This window comes from Vulpes lagopus, chromosome 19 (assembly GCF_018345385.1).
Source record: "Vulpes lagopus strain Blue_001 chromosome 19, ASM1834538v1, whole genome shotgun sequence".
NCBI classification, from domain to species: Eukaryota; Metazoa; Chordata; class Mammalia; order Carnivora; family Canidae; genus Vulpes; species Vulpes lagopus.
In genome coordinates, this window is record NC_054842.1 from 51,684,213 (window position 1) to 51,702,516 (window position 18,304).

Here is an 18,304-nt window from a genome sequence, read left to right on the forward strand (position 1 = left end):
ATTTGGAAGCTTTTCTGCTTCTTCTTCAGAATAGTTTGAGAAAAATAGGTATTAATTCTTCTTTAAATATTTGGTAGTGTTTGTCTTTTGAGCCATCTGGTTATGGACTTTTGTTTGTTGGGAGTTCTTTGACTACTGATTCAATTTCTTTGCTGATAATCAGTCTGTTCAAATTTTCTATTTCTTCTTTACTCAGTTTTGTGAGTTTCTATGTTTCCAGGAATTTATCCTTTTTTTTTTAGGTTGTCCAATTTGTTGGCATATGATTTTTCACAATATTCTTCTGTAATCCTTTGTGCTTCTGTGGTGCCAGTTGTGGTTTTTTTTTTTCTTTTTCTGATTGTATTTGTGTCTTCTCTCATGTTTTTAATGAATCTAGCTAAAGGTTAATCAATTTTGTTGATCTTTTCAAAAACTAGCTCCTGGTTTCATTGATCTGTTCTATTGCTTTTTTAGTTTCTATATCATTTGTTTTTGCTTTAATCTTTGTTTTCTTCTGCTGGTTTTAGGTTTTGTTTGTTGTTCTTTTTCTAGCTCCTTTAGATGTAAGATTAGGTTGTTCATTTGAGATTTTTTTGCTTCTTGAGGTAGGCCTGTATTGCTATAAACTTCCCTCTTAGAACCGCTTTTGCTGCATCCCAGAGATTTTGGACCATTGAGCTTTCAGGTCCATTTGTCTCCATGTATCTTTTAAATTCTCTCTTTGATTTCTTGGTTGATAAATTCATTGTGTAATAAAATGTTATTTCACCTCCATGTGTTTGTGTTCTTTCCAGATTTTTTCTTGTGGTCAATTTCTAGTTTCATAGCATCAGGGTTGGAAAAGATACATGGTGTGACTTCAGTCTTTTTGGATTTTTGAGACTTGTTTTATGGCTTAATATGTGATCTCTTCTGGAGAATGTTTTGTGTGCACTTGAAAAAAATGTGTATTCTGCGGTTTTAGGATGGAATGTTCTTAATATACTTGTTAGACCAATGTACCATTGAAAGCCACTGTATCCTTGTTGATTTTCTGTTTGGATGATCTGTCCATGAATGTAAGTGGGCTATTAGAGTCCCCTACTATTATTGTGTTACTCCCTATTATTTCCTTCATGCTTGTTAATAGTTGCTTTATGAATTTGGATGCTGCCATTCTGGGTGTGTAAATATATATAATTGTTATATCTTCTTGTTGGAATGTTCCATTTATGATTTTACAGTGTCTTTCTTCATCTTTTGTTATAGTCTTCATTGTAAGGTCTATTTTTTCTGATATACATATTGCTACTCTGGCTTTTTTTTAACTTCCATTTGCATGATAAATGGTTTTCCATTCCTTCACTTTCAATCTGCTTGTGTCTCTAGTTCTGAAATGCGTCTCTTAGAGGCAGCATATAGATGAGTCTTGCTTTTTTTATACATTCCATCACCCTATGTCTTTTGATTGGAGTGTTTAGTCCATTTACATTCAAAGTAATTATTGATAAGTATGTACTTATTGCCATTTGTTACTTGCTTTATGGGTTTTTTTTGTAATTCTTCCCTGTTCCTTTCTTCTCTTGCTCTCTTCTCTCATGGTTTGCTGGCTTTCTTTAGTGATATATTTGAGCTCCTTTCTCTTTATTTTTTGCATATTGTTTTTGTTTTGTTTTTTAATTTGTGGTTACCATTAGGTTTGTATATAATATTTTCTGCATATAGCAGTCTATATGAATTCGATGGTCACTTAAGTTTGAACTCATTCTTTACTCCTCTCCCCGTCTCCAACATTTTAGGTATCTGGTATCATACTGTACATCCTTTCATTTTGTGAATCCCTTGACTGATTTTTATAGAGATAGTGAATTTTACTGCTTTTGTGCTTCCTACTTTTCTTACTCCTGCTTATGGTCTTTCCTTTCCACTCCAATGTTAAATGGCTTTTAACATTTCCTGTAGGGCTAATTTAGCCGTCATGAATTCCTTTAACTTTGTTTGTCTGGGAAACTCTTTACTTCTTCTTCTACCCTGAATGATAACCTGCTGACAAAAGTACCCTGGGCTGCAGACTTTTCCCACTCAGCACTGTGAATATATCACACCACTTTATTCTGGCCTGCAGGGTTTCTGCTGAAAAATCCACTGATAGCTTTATGTAGTATCCCTTGTGTGTACTTTTATTTTCTTTTGTTACTTTTAAGATTCTCTCTTTATCACTACTTTTTACCATTTTAATTACTTACTGTGTGTCTTGGTGTGGGCCTCCTTGGGTTGATTTTGTTGGGGGCTCTCTGTGCCTCTTGGATCTGGATTCTGTTCCCTAGATTCGGGAAGTTGTCAGCTCTTATTTCTTTGAATAAATATTCTGCCCCCTTTTCTCTCTCTTCTCCTTCTAGGATCCTTATAATATGACCATATTATGCCTTATGCTGACACTGAGTTCCCTAAGTCTATTTTCACTCTTTATTGTTTTTTCTCTCTCCTCTTCAGATTGATTTCTTTCCATTACTCTGTCCTCCATGTCACTGATCCATTCTTCTGCTTCCTCTGGTCTACTATTTATTCCTCTTGTATTTTCTAAAATTTCAGTTATTGAGTTCTTCATCTATGATTGGTTCTGTTTTATGCATTGTGTCTCTCTGTTAAGAATCTCAGTGAGGTCCTCCACTCTCTTTTCAAGTCCGATAGGTATCATTTGACTATTACTTTAAATTCTTTATCAGGCGTATTGCTTATCTGTGTTTCATTTAGCTCTTGGGCTGTGGTTTTTGTCCTGTTCTTTCATTTGGGACATATTCCTCTGTCTCCTCATTTTGTCTAACTCTCTCTGTCTGTTTCTGTGTGTTGGGAAAGTCAGATACATCTCCTGTTCTTGAAAGTAGTGGCTTTATGAAGAAGAGTTTCTGTAGTGTCCTGTAGTGTAATGTTCCCTGTTCACCAGAACCTGGTGCTTCAGGGGTGTCTCGTGTGTGTTGTGTGTGCTCTACCATTGTGCCTATGCCACTTTTGCCTTCAGTCCAGTAATATGCAATGGCTGCCTTTCCCTGTTGTGGGCAAGGTTTGGTCCCTGAGTGGTTATTGGGCCAAGTAGGGGCTGCCTTGGTCTTGGGTTGAGTCATACCAGATGTTTACCAGAGATGTGGTGGCACCAAACTGCTAGGCACTTTGGGGATGGATTCTTAGGAGATGCTGTTGTGTCCTGAGGTCTCCACTGCAGTCTTCTCATTGGAGAAAGACAAAAGGACCTGTGCATTTTTGCCGATGTGAGGACACATCCAATATAGTAATATTTCTTATTTGTGCATCTGCTTCAACTGAGCATCCCACATAAGTGGGGTGAATCCTGGCATGATAGAAACTATGTGTCTCTTACTTGACAATGCCTAGGAAGGTGCACCTCAGGGACAATAATGCATCAGTTGCCCCAGGAACACGTTTCTCTGGCCTGTGATCCTTCTGTTTTATTCTTAATCCACTAGATGTGCTTCGGGTGTCAGCACAAACCTGAAAATGGCTTGTGAGGTACTGTATTGCCTCCTATTGTGACACAAGCACTATACAGCTACTAAGCATGGTTTCATTTAAGTTTTAGTGAAAAAAAGATCCCTGAGTTCATTTGGGAGATAGAATAAGGATATATAGGTTTTAGTTTCAGGTTTCTCTACACAACTCTCCTCTCTGGGTGCAATGCAAATGGAAAAACTGTGACACTGCTCTCAAGCTGCTGAAAACAGTGTGCCCACTCAGAGAGGCCCTGATATGAAGGACAGGCACATCCAGGCTGGTTCCCTGTAGTCAGACCTTGCAGTTCTCACACCTGGCCTCATGCAAGCATAAATGTTGAGGCATAAGTTGATTAATAACTCATGCAATTGATTCCAGTCTAGCTCTATACCAAGGTTATCCCTGGCCTGATGACTGCATACTCCAAGGAGACTTGCCTTTTACTCTTAAGGATCTAACAATTCAGTTTTCCATAGGCCAGGCAATAAGGAAGGGATGGAACAGTAGGCTACAGTCCATCACAGACTGTCCATTTCTAAAGTTGGAGCAAGATTCTCAAAGTTGGATTGGTTTTTCTGCATTTCTAAAACTACTTAAATCCTAGCAATGTCATCATCTGATACTTGAAACCCCTAAATACATCTGAAAGTTCTACTTTGATGCAAAGAGAGAAATTTCTAAATGAAGTCAATTTTTAGATGAGACCAGGACAGGATGAGAGAGAGAATCCTAGGGCCTGAGGTCACTAGAGTCCCATGCCTGTCTTATCATTAACACCCTAAACATTTCCATGTCTCATGTTATTCCTGTGTCTCTTTATCTCACCATAGGCCAAATTTTCCACACAGAAAGTGGTGCGGGTTTTTCAGGGCAAAGTTCCTGCTGCTCCTTCTTTACTGCAACTCCCTCCTCCATAGGTGTCCAGGACCCTAACTTGTGCCCTTATGCCCACCTGGCAATGTACTTCAGTAACTTCATGTTTCCTTTTAGAATGAGGCTGTGTAGAAATACACATACATATATATCTTTCCTACTGGATTTGGTCTTTGGGAATATGATTCCATAAGATTTTTAGAAAGTTGAACAGGCTCAATCAAATTGGTTAACAGCTGCTTAGACTACTAAACTTATTCTTAGGACATCTGAACCTGATTATTCTTTAAAGCTAAAAGAGAGACTTTCGAATGGTAATAGTTTAGGTGTTAGAAACAAATAAGAAGAGTTTTATTTCTCAGTAAAGGAGCCTGACATTTATAGGTAATTTTGTTAGACTGGTCTTAAATGAAATATAATAATGAAATAAAAAAAAAAAAATTAAAAAAAAAATAATGAAATCAAGAATATCAGAGCAGAAGGGAGGTAAGCCTGTGAAAGGATGTTATTTTTTTAGGAGAGAAAACAGACCCAGACAAATGAAGTGACTTGACAAGCTGCAACAGAGGAATTATTTGTCCCCCATCATTATTTCTGCCCTTCTCTCTAGATATGTAACCATCTGAATCCAGACTACATGTTCCAGCCTCCCTTGAAGCTAGGTGTGGTCATATGCAGCTTTGTTTTCTGTAGCCAATGGGATATGAATAGTAGAGTGTGTTTGACCATCTGGAAGGGTTCTTTCCATTCACCTTCTTGCTAGTTGAAATACTGACTTGATGGGTAGAGATAAGTAACCACCTTGGACCTTGGCACAGAAGTTATGTGCTCTCTAGTGTGCTCAAGGATGGGTCTCTGGGTCTCTGAAACATGGATTTCTAGACTGCTTTCTAAACTTTATGGGTGAGAGATATAAAAGACTGTCTCTGTTTTAGCCACTATTGTTTTGAAATTTGTGTTACTCTCAACCATACCTAATTTAAACTGCCATATCAGTAGTCTGGAAAAGTTTTAATTAATTCATATTACTTGATGGATAAAGGCAGGAAGAGTGAAGGACAAGACCTGATTCTAAGTTTAAGATAGAAAATGCTTTAAATACTTTACATCAAGGGATCTCAAATACTGATCCACTAACAGTTGCATAAAAATTACCTGGCACAGGGTCTCACAGATCCAGGTTTCTAGGTCCCTTTCCTGAAGATTATGATTTAGTAAATTTTTCTATGAGTCTCATGAACTTATATTATTAAAAATCTTCCCCACGTAATCCTGATATCCAGGTACATTTGGAAGGTATTTGATCCAGAATTGTTCTTTGCTGAGGAGATGAGTCAGAACCACCAGAAAAAATTTTTTTCTCCCCCAAACATAGATGCCTTCATGGACACATGAGAAGGAGAGATTGGGGGAATGGGGGAGAAAAAATATTTTAATACTCCGAGTTCTAAAATAAGTGATTCCTTGATCTCTGGATCCCCTCCTTTTCTCCCTGCACCCACCTACAGTCATACAAATGTCACCCTAACAGGTCACTCTCTGTCAAGTTAGCCTTAGTTCAGGGAAACCTACAATGACATAACCGTATATGGCTAATGGGTTTTTTGTTTTTGTTTTGTAACAGAGTACATTTTCTATGGGAGGTTTATTCACTTCCAATGTGCATGACTACACATCAATGAATCATAAGAGTATTTGTGATGAAAAGAACTACCATTAAAGGGCAGGAGGAGTTCAATTTTTAGAGATTCCAGGGCCTCACATATCAGAGGTTGAATTTTTTGGTACATACAAAAACCTGCCAGGTCAGCAGATTCCGTCAAACAGCTGTCAACTGAAGTTGTTCTAAAAGCACTAGGGCACACCAGCGGGTTCTCCTGGCAGCAAAGGTAACAGGCACGGCTAAGTGTTACCAGAAGGCAGATTGTGGCAGGCGCGAGACATTCTCAACAGCAGTGGATAGAACAGGATTATACTAAGCGGCATGTCCACACCAAAGTAATCCTTTTACAAGATCCCCCCGCCTCCCACCTCATATTGACAGTTCCAGGCTGCTTGGCAGCTCTGCTCTCCCACCTTCATCTGGGAAGCTAGAAAAAGGCCTTCCACCAGAAGGAAGCCTCCCATTCACCAGTCCATCTGCAAATCTCAGCAGAAATAAAATAAAACGGAACCAGAGACCCACTCTAAGATAAACTTTGAAAAGAATGCCAAGGATAGCAAAGACCTAACTGCAACTGGGTCACAAACTAACCCAGTCGCAGTCTGGGTAAGTCACTCAACTTTTCTAGTTTTTAATTTTCTCCTGTGTAGAATCAAGAAGTTGAACTTGATGAACAATGAATTCCCTTTTAAGAGTTGCACAATTTTATATTTATCTTATAGGAAACTGTGTTATGTGAAAGTAAAAATTTTCTTCTATCAATTATATATTTGCTTTTATTTTAAAGAGATAAAAATCCTAAATCCCAATGTAGAATCATCAGAGAGACATGCTCATCCTTCAGAACCTGAATTTCTGGAAATTGTTTCTTGGTCACCTAATCCCCACAAACTGATGGCAACCTCTGTTCCTGCCAAAAGATTCTATTATGTAAATATTTAGCCTAGGCCTTCTAAACATGCACAAACATTTCATTTTTCTAAGTAACAACCTCCAGAGGACTCAAAAGATACTAAATCTAGGCATTTATTGACAGCATTGCTATGGGATCTTATTAATAGGGACATCTATGACCTAACCCTATGCTTCCTGAGGGTCTCCTCAGTTGAGCAGAACTGCAACAAGAAATGAGATGAAACCCTTTTATTGGTTACTATTATTACAAAGTGTTCTTGAATCTGTCATAGTGCTCGCTCCAGTTTAATCCTTCCCCTTCCTCAGGTGACTCTCCAGTAATGAGATCTTTATTTCCTGAGCCTTCCAGCTAGTCCTGCTATAATGTGTCTTTGATCCGAAGGCCACTGTCCATGTACAAGGTTTTGAAAGAGAAATGGGAACTCTTGGAAGTTCCAGGACAAATTTAGAGGTCATAGAGCCCCAATGGATGAAGTGCCAATGGAATTTAGGGAAATGGAGATTAAAAAAAAAAAAAAAGCCAAACTTACTTCATCTACATGCCCCACAGCTCCATAGATTTTTGCCATTTGTCCGATGAGGTAGGGGAATCTCTCACCAATCTCTTTCATCATTGGAAGGAAAGTGTTCAAAGCCACAGGGTCATAGCCTGCTATCTCTGTGAGGATGTTTAGGATGACATCGCTATGAGTTGAGTCTTTCAAATGCCCAATTAGGAAAGGAATACACTTCTGAGCCACCTACAAAAAGAAAAGAGAGGGAAAGAGAAACAAGGAGGAAAATTAGTTAAATCAGAAACAATCTAATATTTTTTGTGTGAAATCTAAAGTCTGGAAATTGCCCTCACTGGAAAGGAAGCCTATCCCCCAAATCTGGAATTTAAAATTTGCAATAAACTTTCAGAGACTTCAGTTTCTTTTTTCTTTACATCTGTGCTCTGCTATTAAAGAGTGAAGTTTACAAAAATGTTTAGATGCTACTATTCATAAACCAAGTTTTGATGCTTTATGTCCTCACCAGGAGTATTATATTTCCTCTAACCCACGATGAGAGCTGTAACTTAAAGGGCAATATGATATGAGTACATAAAAGATCCTCGATGACTTTAATGAAAACCTTCAAGTTGGAGAAGTATGGCTTGGACATACTTAATAATAAAAATAAGAAAGTAGGAAAGCATTTTACATTTTCTTCAATTTTCCATTTTGATCGCAAAAATGTACTAAGACAAAAAAGATGACCAAAGTAAAATAATTTCTACCATATTCCTGATACCCTCATATTGCTTTCTTGACCTGAAATGCTTTTGTGAATATAAACATGCAATAATTCATATTAAAGAAAATGTGACTTTTTATGTAATAAAGTCACTATTATTAATACACAGATATGTTGCATGTTGACAATTTAATGACTTGTTTTGTCTCCTAAAATAAAATAATTAGAAAGGACTACATGTGGAGAACTAAACCATAAAAGTAAAAACAATCTTCCCACCCACATGTCTACTGTGCTTATTTCTTTTGGTTGATGTTGGTTTACTCTTTTGGAGTGTTACTTTTTTGGGTAAGGTCAAGTTGAAATGTAGCTTCCAGTATTAAAACAGAATCTGATACCCAGCTCAGCCTGCTAAATTTATAATCCACCCCCTGCCAAAACCCTACTTCTTCCACTTCCCTCTCTAGCTTCAAGTATCTCTTTTCTCCATAAATGACACCATTATCTGCCTGGCTACTCAAGCCAGAAATCTGGGAGCCACTCTTGACTGCTGTTTTTCCCTTATGAGCAGCCTCATCCAAGCAACCGCCAGGTTCTCTTGATTCCACTTCCCAAGTATCCTACAGATCTTTCCACTTCCCTTTGTTTTCACTCATTTCTCCACTCACTCTTCCCAGATATCCATTGAGTCCTCCCCATTTGCAAGGTAATGTTCTAGGTGCTGGTGTTACAGCTGCTAATCAGTCTGACGGGTTCCTGCCTTTGTGGAATATTTCACTGTCTAGTAAAGGAGACATTTGGTAAAACGAGTAATTACAAAGGAAATGTGTAGTCACAAATTCTAATTAATTCCAGGCAGGGAAAGTACAAGGTGCTATGAGAGACTGTCCTGGGGCCCTACTCTAGGCTGGAGCCAGGGAAGTGCTCTCTCGGCAGGCACATCTAAGCTAAGACCACGGATCCCATCGTCCTGAGCTCGCGTTATTCCAACAGCTTTCTCACTATTCTCTCTGCCTTCAGTCTTGTCCACCCAATTCCTTTTCTGCTCTGTGGCCCCGATGTCAACACGTCCCCTGCTTAACATACTTCACTAATTCGCCATTGCTCTCAAGACAGAGACTCAACATACCTTTTCTGGGCTGACTCCTCCATCTTTCTAGACTGATCTTACCTCTTCTACTCTCCCCCCTTCAGGTCCCATCACATATCATACTTCAACCATGTTGATTTTTAAAAGAACTTTTCTTGAACTGCTAAGTTTTCTCTTGCATCTACAATTTAGCTCATGTGATTAACTTTGCCTATAATTTTTATTGCCCCTATTTTGCTGGACACTCCTCATTCTTGAGGCCTCAGATTAGCTATTGTTTCCTTTAAAAGCCTTCATCCACTCCTTTCTCTTCCCCTTCAGTCTAGTGCCCTGACTGAGGCCCCGACTGTGCCTTAAGTGGTTCCCAGCAAACCCTTCTCAGGCTTTCTTCATGTTACTGGTTTAGAAGGATTAAAAACTCTACAAGGTCAAGATTCAATTCTAATTTGTACTCTGCTGTATACCCAAAGCCTAGCACAGAGCCTGGCCAGACAACGCGTCAATAAATATTTGAGGAACAAATCAAAGGAAGACAAATCTAAATGATTTTATAGAGTAGCATGGGATATGCTTTATCCCATAGCATAATAGTTGTACATATTTTTTTAAGATTTTATTTAATTATTCATGAGAGACACAGAGAGAGAGGCAGAGACACAGGCAGAGGGAGAAGAAAGCTCCACGCAGGGAGCTCGACGTGGGACTCGATCCTGGGAACCCAGGATCACGCCCTGGGCCGAAGGCAGATGCTCAACCGCTGAGTCCCCTGGGCATCCCTGTACATATGTTTAAACGTACATATTGTCACATGTCATATACAATATAAATAATAGGGACATAAAAAAAGACATTTTGAGATGACTAAAACTATCCTACATATGAATTTAAACTTGATATTCGTACCCAGTACTTGTGCAGGAAGGGCCAGGACTAGTCTCTGGTACATGGCTCAAATGAATGAACAGTCCCATTAATGCTGCGTGTGCATCTGGGAGCGGTCGTATGTCCTTCAGGAGAAACCACGAGAGATCCCTGGCACATGAGGCAGAAGTGTCAGCCAGCTGCTCTGGGTCGGGGCAGCGTACTTAACCTGAGCCTTTTAGGAATGGAAAATGCTTACACACTTCCTGCCCCATTCTATAAAATTCCATTTCCTAGTCCCTGCTTTTCAGGTCCTATTCCTGGAACATGAAGGTCTCTGTGACATGTGCTTCCAGGCATGCCAATTTTACTTAAACTCCAGCCATACATCCCAAGCCATGCAAGAGTATATTGTATCCATTGTCCCATAAAGGAAAAGAAAAAAGAAAAAAAAAAAAAAACAAGCAAGAAAACGAGCTGGCTGGCAAATACGTATGCTTAGGCAGATTTGAATCCATAGAAGCAAAGAAAAGAGAAGCTTTGTGTAGTATAACTAAAGTAATTTTGCCAGTTAAACAAAAGCTGATTATTTTGTGATTTCCTGAGAACCCAAAGCTGCTTATTATGGTGACAGGAAAGACAGATATTTCTGAAGTTTATCACACACACACAAAGGCAAGTGGTGCTTTGGGCTTTAGACAGATTATTCTTGGATAAGAAGGAATTTTATTTCCTACACACAAGGCATTTCCTTAGGCTGGTCTCTTTGGGGTTGCTTCACTGGGAGCTGCTGCAGGTCTCATCCCGGAGAGCAGGGTAGCCACTAAGGCAGCAGAGATGGGTGGTGGAGAGCAAGCTGACGTGGCCTTTGTTAGCCTCATGACGCAGACCTCTGGAAGAGCTTCCCAGCTGGCCTCCTGGCCCCAAATGTCTTTCCTTCTGTTCTGCTTCATTGTCCTAAAACCCCATATAATCACGTCAAGACTTCAAAGAGAGCCCGTGGCCTACGGCTGGAGTCCCGATGCCATGGCATTCGCTGACGGGCATACCTGCTGCCTCCCACCGTGAACTCTGACCGGGGACATACCACCAGTCACCCACAGCGACTTGAACACAGAGGCATGCTCATGCTCTCAAAGCCTATTTCAAATAGCACTACTTGTGGGAAGCCTTCCCGTGGCCCAGCCTAACACACGCAGGACCTGGGAGTAGAGGACAAATAGAGGTCGCGACGCCGCACACTCAAATACTCAGCAGCTGCTTCTCTGCCTGACACATAAACCTTTATGACAATCTGGAGGCCTGATTTGAACTTTAAATTTTTGGTCTGCTTAGAGGGAACAGAGAGAAATGACCGTTAGGCCCCATTCCTTGGCCTCCTTTTCTCTTTCTACCCCTGGCTTTGCCCTGCAAGGAGTCTCATACGCGTGCATGTGAATACCCCCGCCCACATGTGCAAGCTCATCCGGGACACTGCTCAGGCCTGTGGGGTCATACGGTCGGAATGGCCTGTCCTTGGAGAACAGATCCAGGGCCAGGCCTGTTGAAGCCCAAGAAGGAGGAAGGAGATATGTGCAAAAAGAATCCTAAGGTCTCCGTTACCTGGACGACATTTAGTAGGCGACAGAATGTGTGGAAACTGGGGGAAATCCAGATGGGGCCAGACCGGACCCTGTAAGGGAAGTAGCCCAGGGACGGCACCTACCCCTGGCTTCTCCACGCCGTCAAGAGCAGAACTCATCACTGCCGCTTTTTTGTGCTCCCCGAGCAGTCTCCTGACAGGTTTAGCATCTTGTTATTGAGCTGAAGTTTTGTCAAAGCTTCTCATCACCCCAGGCCGCAGGGACCTTAAAGGTAGGGCCATCTGAACACATCGCACCATAACTTAATTGCCAGCAAATGACATTTCAATTCTTACGCGTAAAATAAAGGGTAGAGCTGCCGTATGCGTGCACCTGTGTGTGCGTGTGTAGTCCTGTGCTCCCTCTTAATTTAGTCCTTAGGCTCAATTTCCTCCTCTAATTAATTTGGCCTGCATTAACAACCTCTTTAAATCTCCAAAACTCTATAAAATAACTGTCATTCTTCCTTTACTGATTACTCCCACCAGACTGACCAAATATATATTCCGAAAACCACAGTTCTGCTCCAAAGACTGTTGCAGAACGTTCTATATATTCCATCACTCCGTCTTCTTAATGTTCTGCAAATGGCTTCTTATTTTAAATAAATACCAAAAGTGACCTCTGAGCATTGTCAGCCGGACGATGCTGTGTTAGGTGCTGTAGGATTAGGTATGTGAATAGGAATGCTCTAAGCTGCTGAGAGAAAATCCAAGAAAATGACTCTGTCCTCTAGGGACCAGACCACAAAAGCAGCACCTCTGGCTTGGGACATTAATCAACAGAGGGATGACATTGCTATTTGCTGCCACTCACCTCTGTATGGTGGGGGCTAGAGGCCCAAGTCCTGGGGATAATAGCAGATGGGCTCTTACGTGTTACCATTCTGTTTCTTTTGTTGGCTGGACTACAGCATGGCTTGTGGCAGCCAAGAATACAGGCTGAGCCCCAAAAGGCCACTTGGAAAATTGACCACCCAGCCTTTTCCTATAAATGGACCCTGAGCATTCTCTGGAGGTTCCAGCCTGAGTCACCAGCCAGGAACTGCCTCCTTCCAGCTAGGAAGGATGGTTTCCTGAAAGAGAGATACCCAGAGGGCAGCGATGGAGGAAGGGGACCCACCTGCCTGGCCAGTCACAATATCCACCCAGCCGCGGCCCCCACCCTGCTTCCTTTTTTGCCCACTAATTAAGGAACGTGAGAGAGGGGAGCTGAATCCGCATGTCGGGCCCACCGCCCGCACACCTCAGTTAGCAAGTGTGAGTTCACGAAGAGCTGCGTGAAAAACCACAGGAGGCAGGTGGGGCCTGCTTTCCCATGAGGGGCGCGCTGATGGGAAACAAAGGTTGGGGTCATTCCTTTGCTACAATTTCTTCCCCCTTCAGGGGCTCTGGCCCAGATGGGGTGCACTCACGTCACTGCGGCTGTTTCCTAAACCCTTGCTTCTTCGTTCTGGGGTTCGCTCAGCACCCACCAGGCCTACGGGACTCCGCCTTCACTCCCTCCTCCCCATTCCTACTTCTCCTAACTGGCTCACCTTTGTGACCGTCCACCGTCCCTCCGGAACTCCCACGGGCTTCACAAGCCATAGGCTTACACCTCAAGTTTTCAGGGTGTTGATGCCAACAGATCTCAATGGCCGGAATTAGACGGGGCTTTCTACGTAGCCCGGCCGTATCTGGAAGAGTTGCCTGACCAGTGAGAGCCCCAGATTCTCTGCAAGTGGCAGTCTCGGGCATGGCAGTATGACGGGAGCCATCAGCGGGACACGGCGACGTAGCCCGTATGCAAACTGGAGGGGCTGGTGAAGACGAAGAGGGTATGAAAAGCCACCTCACTGCCGCTGCTTTGTACCACCGCAGTTCCTACCCCTCCCAGTTTGGACTTTTCTGTTTCCCAAAGGAAAAAGTGGTTGTGGGGAATAAGTGAGATAATGTTGTAAAACACCTACACAGTGTCCGGCACTTGACATTACTTCAACCACGATGAGTGCCCCTTGTTTACCCTCCTCTGCTTCCTGGAACCAGCTGAGGACACCACAGGAATACCCTGGACATAGTCCAGACCACCACAATGAAGTGCGGAATCGAATGAATTTTTTGGTTTCCCACTACATGTAAAAGTTATGTTTACGCTCTACTGTAGTCTGTTAGGTGAGCAACGGCATTATGTCTAAAACAAATACTTTAAATAAAATATTATTGTTAAAAAATGCTAACGGTCATCTGAGCTTCCAATGAGTTAGTTGCAATCTTTTTGCCGGCAGAGCGTCTTGTCCGTATGTTGGTAGCTACTGACCGCTCGGGATGATGGTGGCTGAAGGCTGGGGTGGCTGCTGCAATTTCTTGAAATAAGACAGACATGCAACCAGCCACATGGATTGACTCCTCCTTGCACAAACGGTTCCGCTGTAGCACGCAGCACTGTTTGAGGGCGTCTTTCTCACGGTAGGGCTGCTTTCAAAATTGGGAGTCAATCTTCTCAAACACTGGTGCAGCTTTGTCAACTAAGTTTATATAATATTCTAAATCCTTTGTTGCCATTTCAACATTCTCCATAGTGTCTTCACTGGGGAATAGATTCCAGCTCAAGAAGCCACTTTTTTTTTTTGCTCCTCCCAACGAGGCAAGTCTTCCTCCTTTAAAGTTTTATCATGAAGTTGTACTAATTCAGTCCCATCTTTGGGCTCCACTTTTTTTTTTAAGTAGTTTTCTTTTTTTTTTAATTTTTATTTATTTATGATAGTCACACACACACACACACAGAGAGAGAGAGAGAGAGAGAGAGAGAGAGAGAGAGGCAGAGACACAGGCAGAGGGAGAAGCAGGCTCCATGCACCGGGAGCCCGATGTGGGACCCAATCCCGGGTCTCCAGGATCGCACCCTGGGCCAAAGGCAGGCGCCAAACCTCTGCGCCACCCAGGGATCCCTGGGCTCCACTTTTAATTCTAGTCCTTCTGCTATGTCTGTGACAGCTGCAGTGACTTCCTCCACTGAAGTCGTGAACCCCTCAAAGTCATCCAGGGAGGTTCGAATCAACTTCTTCCAATCTCCTGTTCGTGTTGATATTTTGACCTCTCCCCACGAACCATGAATGTTCTTACTGATGTCTAGAATGGTAATTGCTTTCCAGGAGGTTTTCAGTTTACTTTGCTCTGATGCATCAGAGGAATCATTATCGATGGCAGCTACAGTCTCATGAAATGTATTTTTCTTTTTTTTAAAAAAAGATTTTATTTATTTATTCATGAGAGAGAGAGACAGACAGAGAGACAGAGAGACAGAGATGGGGAGAAGCAGTCTCCATGGAGGGAGCCCGACGTGGGACTCGATCCCGGGACTCCAGGATCACACCCTGGGCCGAAGGCAGGCGCTAAACTGCTGAGCCTCCCGGAGATCCCCAAAATGTATTTCTTAAGTAATACTTCAAAGTTCAAACCACTCATTGATCCACAAGCTGCAAAATGCATGTTGTGTTAGCAGGCATGGAAGCATTAATTTTGTTGTCCGTCCCCATCAGGGCTCTTGGGTGACCAGGTACATTGTCAACGAGCTGTCCTAGCTTGAAAGGAATCTTTCTCTCTCCTCTCTTTTTCTGAGCTGTGAGTCTCAACAGTGGGTTTATAATATTTAGTAAACCATGTTGTAAACAGATGTGCTGTCAACTAGGCTGCATTGTTCCATTTCTAGAGCCCAGAAAGAGTGGATTTAGCACGATTCTTTTTTTTTTATTGGAGTTCAATTTGCCAACATATAGCATAACACCTGGTGCTCATCCCGCCAAGTGCCCCCCTCAGTGCCCATCACCCAGTCACCCCCCCCCCGCCCACCTCCCTTTCTACCACCCCTTGTTTGTTTCCCAGAGTCAGGAGTCTTCCATGTTCTGTCTCCCTCTCTGATATTTCCCACTCATTTTCACTCCTTTCCACTTTATGCCCTTTCACTATTTTTTATATTCCCCAAATGAATGAGAACATACAATGTTTGTCCTTCTCTGATTGACTTACTTCACTCAGCATCATACCCTCCAGTTCCATCCACGTCCAAGCAAATGGTGGGTATTTGTCATTTCTAATGGCTGAGGAATATTCCATTGTATATATTGACCACATCTTTATCCATCATCTTTCGATGGACACCGAGGCTCTTTCCACAGTTTGGCTATTGTGGCCATTGCTGCTAGAAACATCCGGGTGCAGGTGTCCCGGCTTTTCACTGCATCTGTATCTTTGGGGTAAATCCCCAACAGTGCAATTGCTGGGCCGTAGGGCAGGTCTATTTTTAACTCTTTGAGGAACCTCCACACAGTTTTCCAGAGTGGCTGCACCAGTTCACATTCCCACCAACAGTGCAAGAGGGTTCCCCTTTCTCCGCATCCTCTCCAACATTTGTGGTTTCCTGGCTTGTTAATTTTCCCCATTCTCACTGGTGTGAGGTGGGATCTCATTGTGGTTTTGATTTGTATTTCCCTGATGACCAGTGATGCGGAGCATTTTCTCATGTGCGTGTTGGCATGTCTGTGTCTTCCTCTGTGAGATTTCTCTTCATGTCTTTTGCCCATTTCATGATTGGATTGAGGAGAACACAGGCAACACTCTTTTTGAACTTGCTCACAGCAACTTCTTGCAAGATACATCCATGAAGGCAAGAGAAACAAAAGCAAAAATGAACTATTGGGACTTCATCAAGATAAGAAGCTTCTGCACAGCAAAGGATACAGTCAACAAAACTACAAGACAACCTACAGAATGGGAGAAGAGATTTGCAAATGGCATATCAGATAAAGGGCTAGTTTCCAAGATCTATAAAGAACTTATTAAACTCAACAGCAAAGAAACAAACAATCCAATCATGAAATGGGATTTAGCACGATTCTTAAGGGCTCTAGGATTTCCAAAATGGTGAGTGAGCACTGGCTTCAACTTAAAGTCACCAGCTGCATCAGCCCATAACGAAGGAGAAGCCTGTCTTTGAAGTTTTAAAGCCAAGCATTGATTCCTCCTCTGCAATGAAACTCCTACACGGCATCTTCTTCCAGGAGAAGGCTGTTTTATTAACACTGAAAATCAGTTGTTAAGTGTAGCCGCCCTCATGAATTTTCGAAGCTAGATCTTCTGCACACCTTGCTACAGCTTCAACACCGCACCTGCTGCGTCACCTTGCACTGTTAGGTTATGGAGACACCTGCTCTCCTTAAGCCTCACGATCCAGCCTCTGTTAACTTCAAATTTTTCTTTGGCAGCGTGCGTCCTCCCCTCTCTCAGATTTCGAAGAAGTGAAGAGAGTTAGGGCTTTGCTCTGGATTGGGCTTTGGCTTAAGAAAATGTCATGGCTCGTTTGATCTTTTATCCAGAGCTCGAGAGACTCGAGCTCTCTCCGCGACAGCAATAAGGCTGTTTTGCTTTATCACTCACGTGTCCAATGGAGTAGCTCTTCTAATTTTCTTGAAGACCTTTTCCTTTGTATCTACAACATAGCTAAGAGGCCAATATTTGGCATAAGAGGCCTAGCTTTTGACCTATGTCAGCTTTTGACATGCCTTCCTTACTAAGCTCAATCATGTCTCGTTTCTTATTTAAAACAAGAGAGCTGCTACTCATCCTTTCACTTGAACGCTTCGAGGTTTTTGTAGATTAAGTGGCCTAATTTCAATTGTGTTGCATCTGTGGAAATGGGGGGCCCTAGGAGAGGGAGATGGATGGGGAATGGAGGGTCAGTGGGGCAGTCAAAACATACCCATTTACTGTTAAGTTTGCCGCCATCATATATAGGTGCAGTTTGGGGTACCCCAAAACAATTAAAATAGTTTCATTAAAGATCATTGTTCACATATCACCATAACAAATATAATAATAATGAAAATATTTGAATTATTGTAATAATTATGAATACGTGACACAGAAACACAAAGTAAACAAATGCTCCTGGAAAAATAGTGCCCGTAGCCTTGCTCGATGCAGGGTGGCCACAACCTTCAATTCGCAAAAAATACAACATCTGCAAAGTACAACGAAGTGAAGCACAGTGAAACAAACTATGCCTGTGCTTCTCTCAAGTGGAGGCTACTTGGTTGTTTCCCCAGGCCAAGGAGAGAGAAGGGGCAGGGGGTCAGAAGTCCTGGCCTGTCACTGACTTCTTACTATCTGTGTGCCGGGGGCAAGCTAACCTCCCAGAACATCCATTCTGACTGTTGTAAAACACAGAAAACTATAACACACCTTGAGTCATTGAGAGGAGTACATTAAATTGGTAGGATTAGATGCTAAAAGAAGAAGTCCTTTATGAATGATACAGTCCTCTGCAGATTAAGGCACGGATACTAACTCATCTGTGTTAAGAAATATTTACAAAGTGACCTCTGTGTGCCAGATACTCTGCAAGGCATCAGGGACACGGTGGTGAACAAGATGGCCTTCACGTCGCCGGCGTTTGCGTCGCAGCCAAGGTGGTCCAGAGATCTGCTATGGCAGGGAAGGAAGGAGTCAGAGAAGACTCCTGGCAAGAAACTGAAATCTAAGGACCAGGAATAGTCAGCTCAGAAAGAGTGGGAGTGGTGAGGGAAGAACAGCCAGGTGCAGGACACAGCGTATACGT

General features: G+C 42.3%; 1 protein-coding gene across 3 annotated transcripts in view; it reads right to left on the reverse strand.

Moving 5' to 3' along the window:
• Positions 1–18,304, reverse strand: part of VEPH1 (ventricular zone expressed PH domain containing 1) — a 226,118-nt gene that overhangs the window by 146,125 nt on the left and 61,689 nt on the right. For all 3 annotated transcript variants that reach the window (XM_041733586.1, XM_041733587.1, XM_041733588.1), the window contains exon 6: positions 7,450–7,659. In XM_041733586.1, coding sequence (XP_041589520.1) covers positions 7,450–7,659 — 210 coding nt within the window. The remainder of the gene's footprint in view (positions 1–7,449; positions 7,660–18,304) is intronic.